Below are 14,890 nucleotides of genomic sequence, written 5' to 3' on the forward strand. Positions count from 1 at the left end.
GATCTAGTATTACGAGAAAAGATTATTTGTTGACATAAAGATGATTTATTTATGCAGTTCTCCCCCACCCCAAAAACACTTCCTTCTCTCTGCATAAAATCTAGAAATGCTTTAACTTTTACCTTTTTCTCACAGAGGAAGTGGTCCACGCAGTCATCACTTCAAAATGATTTGAAGAGTTTGTGGTAGATACTTACAGAACTGTGGCTGATTTTTCTGCTTAACTGAAAACTTTATTAGTGCTCAGTGGCTAAAGACTTACTTCACAAAGTATAGTATCTCATAATATTATCTATACTTTGCTCACAGTCAATTCAAAATTGTTTTCCAGGACAAGGGATCTACTCCTGTTTTCATAAAAAACAATTCTTTCCCCCCTCTTAGGTCCAAAACACAGTGCAGAAATAATCCAGTTTAAGATCACTTTAACTGCCCTGGCTCAGTGCCAGAGAATTAGGAGAACTGTAGTTTTGCGAGACATTTAGCTTTCTCTGTTGGCGACTTCTGGTGCTAAAATAAATTATAATTCCCAGCATTCCCTAGCATTGAGCCAAGGCAGCTAAAACAGTCTCAAACTGGATTATTTCTGCACTGTGTTTTGGACCTTAGATGAAATAAACTCATCTTTCAATAATACTTTGACAGCAATACTCTTTTCACATGGTATATTTTGTCACAAAAACTTTGTAATATGTGTTTTAGAAAGCTGAGTATCTAGCAAGAAAGTTGGACAAAGCAGATTTATCTTGCTGACTCAAAACATATCCACCCTCATAATGTACTCATATAACATGCTTTTGGTGACCAAGATTTCACACAACATTCATCATTGGTAACTAAATTTACTCAATTTGCACAAATCTATTTAGATGAAAATCTCAAGAGAAGTGCCTGGTAAGACTGGCCCTCTAAAGAAGAGTATAAATACAGCCAACTCTGTAAAGCTCTATGGGTACCACATATGCAGCAAGGTGAGCAAACCACTTATTTTACTCCATTTCTTATTACGTGTAAATAATGACCTTCAACATTTATCAACAAGGCATATTCTTAGATGCTTTATAGATCAAGTGCCTGTATTATTGAAGCAAGAAGTAGGAGCCAGAAAGCAGAATATAAAAGAACACTCAAGTTGCATGGTGCTCACCCTCTATTCAAAAGAGTCAGGGTTGAGGAAACTGGGCCTCCAGATATTGTTCAACTCCAACTCTCATTAGCCCCAGTAGTTGAATATCTGGAGGGCTATAGGTTCCCCAATCCTAGTTGATGTTGACAGTTCAATCTAAATGAAAGAAACAGTGATTTCCATGTTAACACCTGGATTTCATATCGTCCAATGTTCAGTATCCGATTTTTTGTTGTTTATTGGTTTTATTTACTAGAAAGCTTGAGCTCTGGACTGTAAACATTTAGTAAAATCACATGCTTCACAATTCAGCATTTGAGGTATTTTATTGATATAGCAATCTTATTTCAAAATGGCATTATTACAAAATGTAAAAATCCAGCTAAACCAGAAAAATTGAGACCTTTTTTTCCTGGGCCCTCAGCGTTGCTCATCTTACCCTCCAACACTTTTTACACAATTACAATCCCTATTGCCGGCCTGATTACACAGGTGCAAGATGTGCCAGAATGGCCTGGTATAGATAAATACATCAAGAAAGGCAAAAGCTGTAAAGCTAAATGCATGCAACAGGTTCTACCAGGAAAAAAACCCTCAAAGATAACCGCAAGTGAGATCTAAAGAGAACTGCAGAGGAAAGAGTTCTGTTTTAGTCATCTTTGTCTTTTGCTCCATGTTTAAGGATGCGTGTGAACTCAATGTAACTGAAATTGCCCTTTTTATCAATTGGTGCCTCTCTGAACAGCTCATCTACTTCTTCATCTGTAAACCTGTCTCCCATTGTCGTCAGCAGTTCTCTCAGGTAGTCCTCTTGAATGAAGCCTAAAAATACAAAATATCAGGCAAAAATTGTTCATTACATTTCCACACACAAGCAAAGTCTATATAATTGCATAAATATATTTGGTGTAATTAAATATACTTGCAGCATAGACAAAACACGTCACTGAAACCTAAAATGCTACAGCTTTCAAAACTGTATTGATACAGTGATCATGTTCTACCATTACATAGTTTGCTTCAAGCCAATAAAACACTGTATTTATAGTTTTCTAGGAACATTAAAAGTAATGGATTTAAATACAGGTTGATTCTCCCTTACACAAAATGCTTAATAATACCAAAAGTGTTTTGGATTTTTTCAGATTCTGGAATATTTCCATATACATAATGAGGTATCTTGGAGATGGGACCCAACTCTAAACATGGAATTTATGTTTCGTAGTCACCTTACAAATATAGCCTGAAGGTGATTTTATATTATAGCCTGAAGGTAATATAATTTTTAATGATTTTGTGCATGAAACTAAGTTTATATACACTGAATTAGCAGAAACCAAAGATGTTACAATCTCAGCCACCCATGTGGACAATTTAGGATTATTCTAGATAAGGAATTATCAACATGTGTATTATTATGCCCCACCCCTTTACATTTGATTCCTGGTTTCAACATCAATGCTTATATATATGCAGGCACAGAAAAGGTCTCAAACCCCAGGACTGTAACAGTGGTGGGCTGGCATGTAAATTAAGAGCTATATGGGTTATATGACTCCCATTACTCCAACAAAGGATGGATTTTAAGTGGTTTTTATGTAGGGTGTTAAACAAAACAAGCTTCATTTATATACCGCTTCATACCGCCTAAGCAGTGTCTAAGCGGTTTACTAAGCTAATTTGCCCCCAAGAGTCTGGGTACTCATTTTAGCCATCTCGGAAGGATGCAAGCCTGAGTCGAGCTTGAGCCCTTTTGCTGGTCTTGAACTCGCAACCTTATGGTTTTGAGTGAGTGGCTGCAGTACAGGCATTTAACCACTGCGCCACCCAGAACAGGAGTTGCATAAATCTGGTGAAGACAATCATGATCTCCTCCTCCACAGGGTTGGTTTGTGAATATGCCATCCTGCTTGGGAGGTTTTTCAAGACTCAAATGCAATATTTCACTTCTGTCTCCACTTTATATTTTAATGATAGATGTCAGTGTTCACACAGTGTGCCATTTCTGGTATTTTAGTATCCCACCTGTTGCTTCTTCATCAAAGCAAGCAAAGGCATTCCTGATTACATCTTCTGGATCAGTACCATTTAATTTCTCTCCAAACATTGTGAGAAACATAGTAAAATTTATGGGTCCTGGAGCTTCATTCATCATGGCATCTAGGTATTCATCAGTTGGATTCTTCCCTACAACAAAACATTATCATTTTAATGACAATCCATACTATGAGTTTCTTGATTGATTTCATTTCATAATGCAGTTCTAAAATGTTATGATAAAAACTTCTGGGTCACAAATAAAGAGATTGTTATTTCTTCACACAAAAACAATTTAGCCAGAAAGAAAAAAGAAATTACCAAGTGAAGCAAGCATATCATGCAGGTCTTCTTTGTCAATGAAACCATCTCTGTTTTGATCAATCATATTAAATGCTTCTTTGAATTCTTGAATTTGAGACTGATCAAACATAGCAAACACATTGGAAGTAGCCCGCTGAGGGCGCTTCTTTGTGGTCTTAGTCTTTGCCCTTTTGCTTGACATGGTGACTGTTGGATTCTAGGACAGAAAGAAAATACTGTCACTGAAAAGTATACTGTACTGCCAAAAAGAAAATATATGATATACACATAGTTTATAAAACTATTTTCCTCAATTCAAAAATGTAACAATTATTTATATTTTGGCGAAATTCTTTACCTAAACTGTGTGTGTAAAACATTCTAGAATTAAAAAAATTAACAAGTTGATAATTAGAAAGATTCACCATGTTGGTTGTTCATTGGAAAATCAGGTACAAATTCCTATTCAGCCAAGATTCACAACAGGCGGTCTTGATAAAGCACATTATGTCAGACTGATTAACCTCAGAGTGTAGCTATGAAGTTTAGCACAACACTTTGAAATGTCAAAAGGGTGGGAAATGGTTAGATTTTCAAAAAGTAAAATATAGGAACACCTAAATGTTCAAGTACAAGACCAATCCTGATTTTACTTTCATAGCTTTGAGGAAAGGTGGGAAATAAAAATCATCATCATCATCATCATCCATAGTACAGTTGACCCTTGCCTTACGCAGGGCATCTGTTCCGGATCTCCCGCTCATGTAAGGCGAATTCCGCCTATGCTCAAGCCCCATTCATTTGAATGGGACCCGCCGCCCCTTGCGCCCTGCACGCTCCCCATGGCTTGAGCGCATGTGCTCAAAGCCACGTATAACGTGGGCGTGCTGTATGACACTATACAACCTTGTCAAAGGGAAACCTTTACCTTTACATAATATATACTACTTTCTTAAGGCAGCAAACTGGGACTGAAGGGAACAGTTCCTCACTTTTTTTAGTCATCCTTACTATTCTGGAGCTTAATAACCACAATTTGTTAATAAAATCATTCCTCAATACAGTTGGTCCTCCACATGTGAGCCTTTGACTTTTGTGGATTTGATTATTTGTAGTTTTGATTAATATGTTTCCTCTAGGAATCTCTGGGTCCCCCAGCACAACTCTGCCAGAAGTTGACTATAGAGTTGTGCTGGAGAATCTAGAGGTTCCTAGAGAAAACATTTCTCTGGGCATTTGTAGGTTCTCCATCATGTTCTACGATCAACTTCTGGCAGATATCAACCATAGAGTTGCACTGGAGGACCTGGAGATTCCTAGAGAGTGTTCTCTCAGGTAATAAGAATAGTGGTTTTTTTTTTAAAAAATGTGTTTTTTTCACATTCATGGGGATCCTTCACTCTTAACCCCAGTGAATGTGGAGGGACCACTGTATATCTGGAAGCACTTCTCTACTAAGTTATCCTTGCATTTATTTTGTATTTTAAAGAAAAAAGGGTTAGTCATCTTGCTGATCAGCTGTTTTGAAAACAGAATATATTTTGAGTTATTTATGTCCTTGCTCTACAATAAATAAATAAATAAATAAATAAAAAATTTAAAAAATTAGCAAGCCAAAACTAATCAGCTTTCATATTGTCCAGTTTTGTTTTGTTTTTTGGTCCAATAAGACCATGTTAAATTTCTAGCCTCAGAAATGTTAAACCTGCTTGCCAAGAGAAAACAGCTTTTTATACCATACATCACATCATGCCTGAAATCCTGGATAATATTCCATTAACAAAGCAATAAACAAGAACACATAATAAATTTGTTAGTCTGTAGAGTGCTACAGGATTCTTTGTTTATGCTGAGGCAAACTAACATAGCTTACTGTTTGGGGAAAAAGTACTCAAAAACATTTTGAATTTGTGGGGGTTTTTTAATACTGCCAATTACAATACTATTAATTAGGAATATTTAGTAAAATAACCTAACCAGCAATACTGACACATTTGTAACATATCAATTTATTTCAAGAACAGAAAAATACAACCACATTGGAAGGTGAGAACTGTAAACCATTTAAAGTCTTAAAACTTCCTCATTACATATGTTACTTTTTGCAGCATTAGTGGAAACCAGGATGACTAAACTGAGGCTGTCATACTTTGGCATCACGAAATACGGATCATTGGAAAAGATAATGATGGAGAGGTAGACGGCAGCAAAAAAAGAGGAAGACACATGCCAGATATGGTTAGATTCTGACTGAAGCCATAGGCTTGAGCCTGCAGGACCAGAGCAGAGCAGTGGAGGACAGGAGGTCTTGGAGGTATCTCAACCCTAGAGTCACCATGAGTTGAAGTCAACTTGAGGGCAGTTAACACACACAGTAATTTCTACTACTTAGTTGCAAATCATTTATATTTCATTTTATAGTAAATTATTTGAAAACTGGAGTAATAATTAAGAGTGTTTATGCTTCAGCTTTTCCTTTTCTAAAGCCCAGTTTATCCAAGATGAGCAAAATAACTTTGGACTCATGTGTTCGTTAGTTGACGCAAGGGAATAACTCATATGTATCTGGATTGCTCTTTTATGCCATCTATAGAATTTATCTTTCATCTTTATGTCAACAAACCACAAAATGTAAAAAAAAAAAAAAACCCTATTAAAACATTACCACCTAATCGGTCAAAGCCCCCCTCAGCAACAATAAAACTTAGATGCCAAAGACATGTCTTCACCTGCCAGTGAAGAGAACAGTAGAAAGGATGTGCCTAGCCTAGCCTCCTTCAGCAATGGGTTTGAGGGTCTAGGAGCAGGGATTGAGAAAGTAACCTTCCACAGCCCTACCATATGTGCCTCCCTAGGTGGGGGGGATCAAAAGAAGGGTTTCCCCTCAAGACACCAAAGCCCTGGAAGATTTGTACTGGAGAGTGTTATGTGAATGTGTCTTCAAGTCACCTGTTGGCTTATGGTGACCCCATGAATGTCATAGGGTTTTCTTAGACAAGGAATATTGAGGTAGTTTTGCCGGTCCTTCAAAATACAGCTGGCCCTCTGTTCTTGCAGGGCATCCGTTCCGGACCCACCCCCCGTGGAAATGGAGGCTCATGCTTATTCAAGCCCCATTGGCTTGAATGGAGTGCCCCCCCATGCAAATAGTGAAGGTTGCCCCTCCATGCATATTCAAGAATTCAGATCCGCACATTAGAGGGGTGACTGTATAGCCTAAAGCACCTGATATTCATTTGTGGTCTCCCATTCAAGTACTAACTGGGTTGATTCTGTTTAGCTTCCAAGATCAGATGGGATCTGGTGCCTTTAGGGTTGAAGAATATGGTATTTCAAATTGGTTAGTTCCAAGTAACATATGAAGAAAACGTAATGTGCATAAAGCCAGTCACTGAGCCCAGAAACAGAACTTTAGGCTGTCAGAATAAGGGTGTCAAACTGTGAACAGTACAGCCACAGCATTTTGTACCATGTTTCAATTGCATTTTCCAACTGTTATAGCAATCTAAACATGATGCAACTAAAATGTGTCTCCTGGAATGGGCACACACATTGTCAGCCACTGCTGAAAACTGCGTCTCCAGATTTAGGGCTGAATCCAGGTGTATAGTCAAATTATGAACCTGAACCTTCAAGGTGATTGTTCACTATCCAACACATCATGTGTCCCTACTTCCTGATGAGTCTTTCAAGTGACTTCTTGCTACAACTGTATGATTTCAAGTAGTTTCTTACTTAAAGTGACACTATGGCAAATATTTGTTCAGAAGTAGTTTACCATTACATTTCTCTGATTCTGAGAGCATGGGACTTGCCCAAAGTCATCCAGTGAGTATCTATGGCTAAGCAGGGACTGAAATCCTGTCTGAGTGACAGTCCAACACTCAAACCACCGCACCACACTGACTTTATAGTGACTTACGTACTATTCACTACACATGTGAAAGTCTATTTCAGACATCTAGTTCAGATTTTACAAGCTAAAAAAATATAAAACAGCTGATTAACATTAAAAAAAACTCACACTGTATAGTGCGTACTAGTCTTAGTAACATCCTGATTCAATTTTAGCATTTCATTCACTGGGTTCCATTCTACATACGGAACCTTCTTCATGTAGTTCTATAAGAAACTCCTATTTGTACAAAGTGTAAAAATAGCAAAAAAAAGTTAGATTGCTAGAAAACTACAACTTAAAAATCTGTTTCAATCTAACAACATTGCATAACTATTTAAACTGCCCAGAAACTCTTAGTCATAAACGAATTTCCTGACAAACCATACATCTTTGTTGGAAAAAATTCTTACCATATCTCAGTACAAAACGGTGGTCCAGTGGTTTACCCAGCTCTCAGATGGTAAGAAAAGATGCTTTACATGAGTTATATTCTAACGGGAGATCTACAAATAGCATCACTGATTTCATCCACTGATTAATTTCACAATTTAAAGCTTGCGTTCCATCTACAACAGTCCTCTGACACACTGGAACATGAATTACTGACAGACTAAAAATAAGCTCAAGTACAAGTCACCCGACAAACATTCATTGCCCTATATCCAGAATAGCTTAAGCACAATGCACAATCTGGAATTTTCCATTCAATTAGCTCTGTTTCTCACATACATTTTAGCAGCTGACATGTCCAGTCATATAAGCCAAGGTTCGGAGATTTAAACAGATTCAGGATTTCATGATAATTTTTCTTCAAGAATATGTCTATGTAAGAAGCATGTTTACAATTTGTATGTGACCATGCAATCAATACATACACTCCACATCACTATCACATGCAGCCCCCTTGTCAATGTAACCCAAATTCAAATGGATGGGGTAGTGTTTAGAGAGATGGTGCAGTACAAATGAAACTCAGGTTCAAATCTTCACTTGGCCACAAATTTACTGGGTGACCTTGGGGCACCAATCATTATGATACACCTAATCTACTCCATAGAGTTACTGTGTGGTTAAAAACAGAGACTATGTATGCTTCCTTGAGTTCCTTGGAAGAAGGTCAGGATATAAATATAAAAAATAAACAGCATTTAGCCATGTAATTATTATTATTCCAGTACATAAAACTATTAAACCTAAATCCAATTGTTAGGCCCTATTAAAGACCTGCTGAATCAACATAAATTTGATGAGTGAACACTTATATTCCATTGATTCAATGAGTCTGATTTAGTTCAAACAAACAACTGGGGTTGGATCTTAATATGTATCAAGCACCAAGCAACACATGGTGTTTTAAACAGAACAGCTGTCTAACACTGCCTGTATTTTGAGATCTTCAGGAGCCCCTTCTCTCCATCCATCCATCCCTCTCACCTACTTATCCATCACAAGCACACCTCATAGGAACACAGGCAAGGAATTGTTTCCAGGCTCTGGAGTTCCCTTCCTAGAGAGGTTAAATTGGTACACTGCTTGCTAAGCTTACATAGGCAGGCTAAGACTTTTTGTTTTAACAAGGTCTTGAAGAACTGATTGGTCATGGGGAAAGAGCCTTTATTCATGCATTGTACTGTTTATATTTGTTGTTTATCTTTTTTAAAATATGCTCTTAAATGGCTTTCAATCTCATTGAAAGGCTTATTATATTTTAATCCTTGTACTATCTGAAACTGTATCTGTGTTAACCTCTGAAAATCACCCAGTCTAAGAAAAGGGTGGAATATAAGCAAAACAGCCAACCAAGGACACTACAAAAAGCGCTGAGATTTTCTGAGAGATAATTAAAATGGTCTCTGCCTTTATCAAGAATGCAAGTGCGAAAACATCCAAGGTCTGTTTCTATAGCAAAAGAACAAAAAACAAAAATAAGATTATCAGTCCATCCAGTTAACTTCCTGATTTTAGTAGACTAATGTAAAAACAACTATAACTTGACAGAACCTAAACAGAAAACTGCCCATGTATTTCCCCCCTTTCATACACGCTTTATTTATTTACTAAAAATGTTTCACTTTACTGCCCCAAACAGTAAATAAAACAGACTGAAACATTATTTAAAAATTGATACCAAAATATTTAAGAAGTCAGTCTAAAAACAGTAAACTTTAGGTTTATTCAAACTGTGCAAGTTAAATGAATCGGGATAACCGTACAGTTGAAGAATACACTGAAATGGCTAAAAGATGTAAAAGATCTTGGCTTGGCTTTGGCCACTAATATACAAAATAGTTCTTTGTAGATCTGGTAATTCATCCATATCCACTAGCCACCTATGAAAGCTATCATAGGGATCTCAAAACAAAAAGTATCAGGAGAGAAAGCAGAGCTCTCACAACCGCAGTGCCACTATCCAGGAGCTTAGCCACTCCATTCCCCCTCTATTCCCTGTATATTGGTTTTAGACAGTCAGCATTAGGTCCAAAACACACTGCAGAAATAATCCAGGTTGAGAGCACTTTAACTGCCCTGGCTCAGGCTAGGGAATTCTGGGAACTGTAGTTTTTGTGAGACACTTAGCCTTCTCTGCCAGACAGCTCTGGTACCACAATAAACTACAATTCCCAGGATTCTGTAGCCCTGAGTTAGGGCACGCAAACTGGATTACTCCAAAGCACACTCAGTTCCTACTGGGCTGTTTTGATCCTCCCTAGTTTTTTCTAAGGAGATATATATGAGGACCAACCCGCAGATTATTTGCTATCTGCATAAAAGTTCCATTCTCCTTGCAAATTAAAAAAGAAAGTTCTTATGTAGTTCCAAATGTGTTTCACATTGCCAGGCCTTTAACATTAGAGATTTACTGTCAGGTTTCAAGTTGACCTCTTCTGAACAAAAAACACAGTTGCTGTGTGGTGGTGCACAACACAACTGCATTTAGTTTTAAGCACCATTTTTTTTCCAGGGATATCTATCCACATTCATATAAATTCAAGCAAACCAAAGAAGATGCTTACAGACTTCATATAACAGGTTACTACACACTGTAAAGAACTGTAAAGCAAACAAAGCTGGTTATACGCAAATAGTCTATTCTGATCACCTTATCTCAGCAAACGTTTTAGTTCACATTTATATTTAGATATTTGTTCAAGTTAGCTATTTAATCAGCTGAGGTTTTGCTACTGGAGCTGGAATCTTAGTAGAGGGCGACTCCTCCTTTAAGATGGCTTCCTTTGGAATGCACTAGAAAGGAGGATTCATGACGGCTGGGAAAATATTTCAAATTCCTAGACAGGAACAGCACTTTCTGAATGGTGAGGAATTTTCTAATGCTATTCTACATCCCCACTTCACTGTAAAATAGCCAACTTTTTCTTGCTCTGTGTTCTACATGAAGAACATTAACCATCTATATAGTTATTCTGGAGCTGTTTTATTTTCATTAAACTACTAAGTGTGTGGTTCCAATGTGAACTGGAAAAATTTTACCCTCCATATTTTACCGTGTCAGGAAGAAACAGATCTATAGGATGTTTTGCTAGGATTATTCACTTAAAAGAGATTGCATTTCTGGGTTTGACATTTGGAATAAAGTTGTTCCAACTCCAGCTTGGCTTCCAACTACATAAGAATTCACTGTAAGCCATCAAAAATTCACCCAGCACAGTATGTCAAAGAAACAACTTTGGTGTATCCACACTGGTATTCTCCCTTAAAAGTAAAGTCTTGTGGTACAGATGGTTATGTAAATCTAGTTCATAAAATAGACTGAAATATCACCTGAAGCAAAGTTACCAGTCAGCATCATGACTAAACTGGAATTTGAACCCGAGTCCCTGATTTTCAGTCTGACACTAGTTATCTCACCACATTAGCACAAGTTTTGGTTACCTTAAAAATACCACAACTGTCTTGGCTGCTTCTCAAAAAGTTATCGTAGCTCCAAAACACACTGCAGAAATAATCCAGTTTGAGACCATTTTAACTGCTCTGGCTCAATGCTAGGGAATTCTGGGAACTGTAGTTTTGTGAGACACTCAGCCTGCTCTGTCAGATAGCTCTGGCACCACAGTAAACTACAGTTCCCAGCATTCCCTAGAACTGATCCAGGGCACTTACAGCAGTCTTGAACTGGATTATTTCTGCATTGTGTTTTGGATCAAAGTAGGCTTTGGGACCCTCCTCAAACTGGAGGGAGCCGTCCATGACCTACTGTACTACAGACCACTTGTCTGGAAAGGGTTACAAGTTGAGTCTCCATTATCTGGAAGCCCAAAACCTGAAATACTCCAAGGTCCAAAACTGTCCACATGGGTGACTGAGACAGTGACACCTTTGCTTCCCGATGGTTCAATGTACACAAATTTGTTTCATGCAGATTACTTTCAGGCTACATGTATTAGGTGTATACAAAACATACATCAATTTCATGTTTGGATAAAAAACAGTGCGGTGTAGTGGTTTGAGTGTTGGACTACGGCTCTGGATTCAATTCCCCACTCAGCCATGAGACCTACTGGGTGACCTTGGGCAAGTCACATGCTCTCAGCCTCAGGGGAAGCCAGGGGCAAGAAATCCCTGAAGAAATCTTGCCGATTTTAGGGTCATTGTAAGCTGGTAACGACTTGAAGTTACATCACACACATACACATCTCCAAATCCCAAACAATTCTAGTCTCAAGCATTTCAGATAAGGGAGACTCAACCAGTACCTGAAGGCCCAGCCATTGCGGAAGAGTGACTTTTTCACTAGCAGACCATTTTGGTTTTTGGAAGCCCTCCCAGTTAACAAACAAGAGTAACCTCGCCCTTAAGGCCTAGAGACAGATGCAGCCATGGATGCAGCCATTTCCTGACCGTCCCTTTCTGTGAGAGGCACAGTGGAGTTCCTATGGTTTGGGACAAAGGAGGAAATCATCCTTGCTCCTTTACCCCAAAGGATCCTGAAAGACGTATGAGTATAAGATTTTGTAGACTTGGTCTGCTTCCTCAGATGCAGGACAGGCTAGTATCACCCCCTCAGTTCACTTTAGCATCTCCATAAGTCAGAAACGACTTGAAGGCACACAACAGCAACTAACAGACAAAACGCATACACATTAAAACAATCCACAGTTAACACTTACAATTTAGTAGACCAAATCTATGAAAGCTAATGCTACAACTCCTTTTGCCCACTTAGTCTCAAAGGTACTACAAGATCCCTCTGCATGCTGGATTTCCCAGAATAACATGGCTATCTACAGGTGTAGAAATAACGCGGCTTATTACCGCTTTAAGTGCTGTAGCCCCATCCTATGGAATCCTGGGTTTTGTGTTTTTGCAAGGTCTGTTGCCTTCTCTGCCAGAGTGATGGTGACGCCTCACAAAACTACAAACCCCAGGACTCTGTAGGAGGGAGTCATTGCAATTCAAGTGTGTGTGTATGTGAATGAGGAGTCAAACGGCATTATTTCTACTGTTTCCCTTGGGCAAGTCACACTCTCTCAACCTGAGAGGATGGCCATGGCAAACCCATTGTGAAGAAACTGGCCAAGAAAACCATACAATAGGGTCACCACAGGAAACTACTTGAAGGTACCCAACAACAACAAAGATGCACCCTATGTCTCTGACTGAAGTCTACAAAAGCTCGTGCTGACAACCCCTTTCTTTCAGTTAATCTCAAAGGTGCTACAAGATCTCTCTGCCAACTGATTCTACAGACTAACATGGCTATATCTTTGAATTCTCCATCTGTGTCTCTGAATTCGGCTCCGTTGCATTCATTCTCACACCCCACAAACCACCCAAGGAAGGTGGTTTTGAAATCCATGATCGAAGGGGGGACGAGGAAGGGACGCCAGGGAGTCACCCCAAGCAGTGGTGCAAATAGGAGGTTACAGGGGGTGCAGACCACACCAGGTGTCACCCTAAGGAGTGAAATGTACTGAGGCCAGTATTGCTGCCACAAGGTTGTGAGTTCGATCCCAGGAGGGCTCCAAGATCCACTCAGCCTTGCATCCTTCCGTAGATCACTAAAATGAGTACCTAGCTTGTTGGAGGCAATTAGCTTACAGACTGTAAACCACTTAGGGCCTACTTAGTTCAGTATGAAGCAGTATACAAATATAAATACTCTTGCTATTGCTAAGGCGAAGCAACACTACTGCTCCTCGGTCATCTGCATTTCAGCAGAAACTGGCTGCGGCATTCACCTGTATCTCTTTGAAATGCTGAAGGGAAGGTGTGAGGCTCAGTCGGGGGAGAAAGGAGAGGCCCCAGAGTTTTTCTTTTAAAATTTTAATTTTAAAAAATTAATTATATTTTTAAAAGATCTTTAAAGCATCACGTTTTGCCAAAGTTTAACTTTAACTACACGAAACCACATAGACGTAAACGTATAGATTCTGTACGTGGAGAGATTTTGTAGCATTTTTGAGGCTCGTTGAAAGAAAGAAGTTGGCAGCAGGAGCTTTCGTAGGCTTCGGTCTACTTCCTCAGATGCATTTGGTGGAGTGGAAGCCAGTGGCCCTGAATTCAATAATTATTCTGTGTGTGCAGGTACAACGTCTTAATTTAACTTTGTTCGTTGCTTTACGTCACATTGACGTGGTTTGGCGGTATGCGGGAGTTACGATTTATTAAGTAAAGTCAGTATGAAAAAACCCAACATGAATAAGTCTTATTTATTTATTTATTTACATCCCGCCTTTCTCCCAAGTTGGGACCCAAGGCGGCTTACAGACACGTTCACCTTTGCCCCCAGAAGGTGTGGTATGGGAGGAAGTGAGTGTTTAGGGGCGACATTATGAGTTACAGTAGTAGGTGACACACACCAGTGTTATTGAGAAGGCACTGGGCGCAGGCGTCTGAGGGAGACGAAGGGGCTACTGAAGCCCCCTTTAATCTTCCTCAGCGGCCGTTGCCATGACAGCCGCGCCCTCGAAGGGGGGGGGTCAAAAAACCGTCGCTTGAGGAGCGCGAGGAAGACTCGCGGCCCCTCCCCCATCGGACGCCTCGCGCCCCGCAAACTCCCCAACTCAAAAGAAAGCGCGAGGGTGGGCGAGTCCACTCCTCAACACCCCCCGCCGCGTTCACCTCCTTTTGCTTTATTCCCCCCCCATTCCACTGTCCCAAATGGACCCGCCCACCAACCGACACTCTCTCGCTCTCTCTCACCTGGCAACGTAGAACGTTCGGCTTCTGAAAATTCCAAGGGGAAAAAATACCAACGCTGGCGGTTGGGTGAGCCAGGGAAGAAGCCAAGAGCCTCGACACTTCCGGAGAACACCAATACCGGGATGTACTATTATCGATAGAGGGGGGGAGTGAGAAGGATGAAATAGGATTTGGTTGCGTCGTCTGCAACAGGATCTAAATAAATAAATAAATAATCGGTTTCTTCTCTCAAGAGGTTCTTCTTTGCACACACACACACACACACAAACCAACCCTCGTAGTGGGGGATGATGATGATGACTTCCCCCCCGGAGGCTGTTGAGTTGGTACAGCCCAGTGCGCTCACCGCATTCCAGAGGGTTAGG

At 39.6% G+C, this 14,890-nt stretch overlaps 1 protein-coding gene and 1 long non-coding RNA gene across 3 annotated transcripts in view; one reads left to right on the plus strand and one right to left on the minus strand.

Annotated features, from left to right (window-relative positions):
* Window positions 1-6,045, plus strand: part of LOC149317221 (uncharacterized) — a 31,369-nt gene extending 25,324 nt beyond the window's left edge. Inside the window, exons 3-5 of the long non-coding RNA XR_016280606.1 lie at window positions 870-971; window positions 2,272-2,399; window positions 5,575-6,045. This is a non-coding gene — a long non-coding RNA (uncharacterized LOC149317221). The remainder of the gene's footprint in view (window positions 1-869; window positions 972-2,271; window positions 2,400-5,574) is intronic.
* On the minus strand, window positions 1,434-14,667 carry MYL12B (myosin light chain 12B). 2 transcript variants are annotated; one of them, XM_089517125.1, is made up of 4 exons: window positions 14,526-14,667; window positions 3,485-3,683; window positions 3,152-3,313; window positions 1,434-1,948 (listed from the first exon to the last, which is right to left on the minus strand). In XM_089517125.1, exons 2-4 carry the CDS (start codon window positions 3,666-3,668, stop codon window positions 1,776-1,778), a joined length of 519 nt encoding a protein of 172 aa, XP_089373251.1. In that variant the 5' UTR covers window positions 3,669-3,683; window positions 14,526-14,667; the 3' UTR covers window positions 1,434-1,775. The 2 variants fall into 2 exon arrangements, with proteins under 2 accessions (XP_089373251.1, XP_089373250.1); XM_089517124.1 differs by lacking the exon at window positions 14,526-14,667 and adding an exon at window positions 7,775-7,876.
* Between the last annotated feature and the right edge of the window lie 223 nt (window positions 14,668-14,890).

This window comes from Sceloporus occidentalis, unplaced genomic scaffold (genome assembly GCF_023333645.1).
Source record: "Sceloporus occidentalis isolate IW3139 unplaced genomic scaffold, rSceOcc1.0.p SCAF_3, whole genome shotgun sequence".
NCBI classification, from domain to species: Eukaryota; Metazoa; Chordata; class Lepidosauria; order Squamata; family Phrynosomatidae; genus Sceloporus; species Sceloporus occidentalis.